The following is a 2,423-nucleotide window of genomic DNA, read 5'->3' as shown; positions in this document are numbered from 1 at the left end:
ACTGTGGCAGCCAAGGAACCCACCCCAAAACTCACCACACTCTCAGCTTTTTAAAAAGCTCTTATGGCCCAGCTGTTCCTCAGACACCCTTCAGCTTCCTGGAGAAATTCTGGATCAGCACCACCAAAAACATCCCCTCAAAACAACTCTCTGCTCAAGACAGACACCCAAAAACCCGCCCTCACGCTTATGCCTCCACATCCAATAGCACTTGGCTTTTGCCATGGGTTTTCCAGGCTGTAAATCCCAGCAAGCAGCAGCACAAGGGCTCTGGGTCCCCACAGCAGAGGGTGTCAGAGGCAGTGAGATCACAGTGCCCGGGGCAGCCACAGCTCCCTCTCCTGAGCCAATCCCCCCCGTCCACTGCCCCTGCCGGGTCCTGCATTTCGGGGCAGGTCCCACCCCTGCTGGGCTGCAGCAGCTCTGTGCAATTGGAACCTGCTGCACATTAAGGTTTAAGCCTGGTCTTATCTGGGAGGGGATTTAAGGGTGGAAAAGGAAGCAGTGACCAGTTTCTGACGGTCTTCTATGGACTGCAGGTACTGCTGCTTGCCCTCCTTGGACTTGTCCTTCTTCTTCAGGTACGGCTCGATGGATTTGTACTGGGCGTAGAAGTTGCTCAGGTCCTGCAGCCGCAGAGCAGAGAGGTCACATTTACTGAGCTGAATTTACACAATTACAGAACACCCTGAGCTGGAAGGGATCCACAAGGACTGAGTCCAACTCCTGACCCACAACAATCCCCCCTGTCCCTCAGAGCGTTGTCCAAACCCTCCTGCAGCTCTGGCAGCCTTGGGGCTGTGACACTGCCCTGGGGAGCCTGTTCAGTGCCAACCACCCTCTGGGGGAAGGGTCTTCTCCTGAGATCCCCCCTAATCCTCCCCTGACACAGCCTCCTGTCACACCAGACCAAATTTATGCAGCACAGATCCAATCTCTGCCCCCACTCCAACAAAAGGTGGCATTTCCGACCTCAACCTGCCACATTCCTCCCAGTGAGGACACATTTAGTCACTGCAGACCCACCCAAAAACCAGCAGCACGAGGAACACGTGAAATGCGAGACCTGATCTCGGCTGGCACCTCCCAGGGCCATCCTTCCCACCCCAAACCTGCCTGGAATGCTGCCATCCACGGTCCCCAGCCCACACTCACCGGGACAAGGTCCTTCACCACGTACATGTGGGGCAGAGGGTAGATTTTGGTGACCTTGCTGAGATCAGAGTCGATTTTTTTGATGCAGGCCAGCGTGTTCCCCCCTCCAATGTTCATGGCACAGGAGCCACAGATGCCTGAGTGGGAGAGAAGCAGCAAAGGGTTAAATTTACCCTTTAAGAAGATCCTCTTGGCCCCAAACATGGCCCTGGGCTGTCCTGCAGAAACTCTACGTGAGAAGGAAAACGCCAGGAGTTGCCACCAGGCCAAACATGGTTTTACTTAAATAAAGACCAAACGCAGGAGTCGCTTTCATCAAAGGCCAAACACATTCTCAGTGGTGGAGCTCCTTCCACAACATAAAACAAGTGGCTTGGACACCTCATGGTTTTCAAATCATTCATTAGTTGTGAGTTTTTCGGGAGGGGAGAACACTGAGCTTTGCTCAGAGGTCTGAAGCACGAGGTTGTGTCGGTGTGAGACAGCTAAAAATAAGATTATAACGTGGGCAACTGATGCATCTTCATCAGTTATGGAATTACAGGATTGCTGGGGTGGAAGGGGCCTCTGGAGATCATCCAGTCCAACTGCCTGCCAAGGCAGGGTCACCTGGAGCAGGTGACACAGGAATGGGTTTGGAATGTCTCTGCAGAGGGAGACTCCAGGCCCTCCCTGGGCAGCTCTGCCACCTTCTATCGAAAGGATTCCTTCCAGATGTTCAGGTGCAACTTCTGGTACTTCATTTTATGGCCACTGCTCCTCGTCCTGTCGTGGGGCACCCTGGGAAGAGTCTGGCACTGTCCTCCTGCAGATGTTTTTATACAGATTGCATGGATTTATACGAGATCTCCTCTCAGTCTTCTCTCTGGACCGACCAGGCTCAGCTCCTGCAGTCCCTCCTCATCAGAGAGGAGAAAACTGGTCACCAGCACCCCTGAAAATCAGGATTATTCACCCAAATCCCTAAGGCAGGAGGTTTTTTGGTGCCTGTGCGGAGCAGTGCCAGGAACTGCAATGCCAAAGGTGAGGGGACAGACCCTGCCCAGAGCCAGCAGCATAAACCAGCCTAATAAATAGACTGAATGACACCCCTAACGACCTCCAGCAACAACAGGATCAGATGAAGCCCGGGAAAGCCAAGATTTACAGGAAAACCAGGGCAGAAGTGTCCCAGATACTGCTCATGTGAGAAGGAGCCAAACACTTGAAGGGCAAAATTCCAGAGGATCTGACCCATTCCAGCTGATGTGAACCCAGGGATGGCACTG

At 53.3% G+C, this 2,423-nt stretch overlaps 1 protein-coding gene across 1 annotated transcript in view; it reads right to left on the bottom strand.

The window, feature by feature from the left end:
- Positions 1-452: 452 nt before the first annotated feature.
- LOC114070887 (succinate dehydrogenase [ubiquinone] iron-sulfur subunit, mitochondrial-like) overlaps positions 453-2,423 on the bottom strand; it is a 5,690-nt gene continuing 3,719 nt past the window's right edge. The window contains exons 4-5 of the mRNA XM_027908503.1: positions 1,156-1,292; positions 453-626 (exon numbers count right to left, since the gene is read on the bottom strand). Coding sequence (XP_027764304.1) covers positions 468-626; positions 1,156-1,292 — 296 coding nt within the window. The 3' untranslated portion in view covers positions 453-467. The remainder of the gene's footprint in view (positions 627-1,155; positions 1,293-2,423) is intronic.

This window comes from Empidonax traillii, unplaced genomic scaffold (assembly GCF_003031625.1).
Source record: "Empidonax traillii isolate 1590-97213 ecotype Southwest subspecies unplaced genomic scaffold, ASM303162v1 scaffold1730:size102414, whole genome shotgun sequence".
Taxonomy (NCBI): domain Eukaryota; kingdom Metazoa; phylum Chordata; class Aves; order Passeriformes; family Tyrannidae; genus Empidonax; species Empidonax traillii.
Note: the sequence above shows the minus strand (reverse complement) of the source record. Positions and strands in the feature narration are given on the sequence as shown.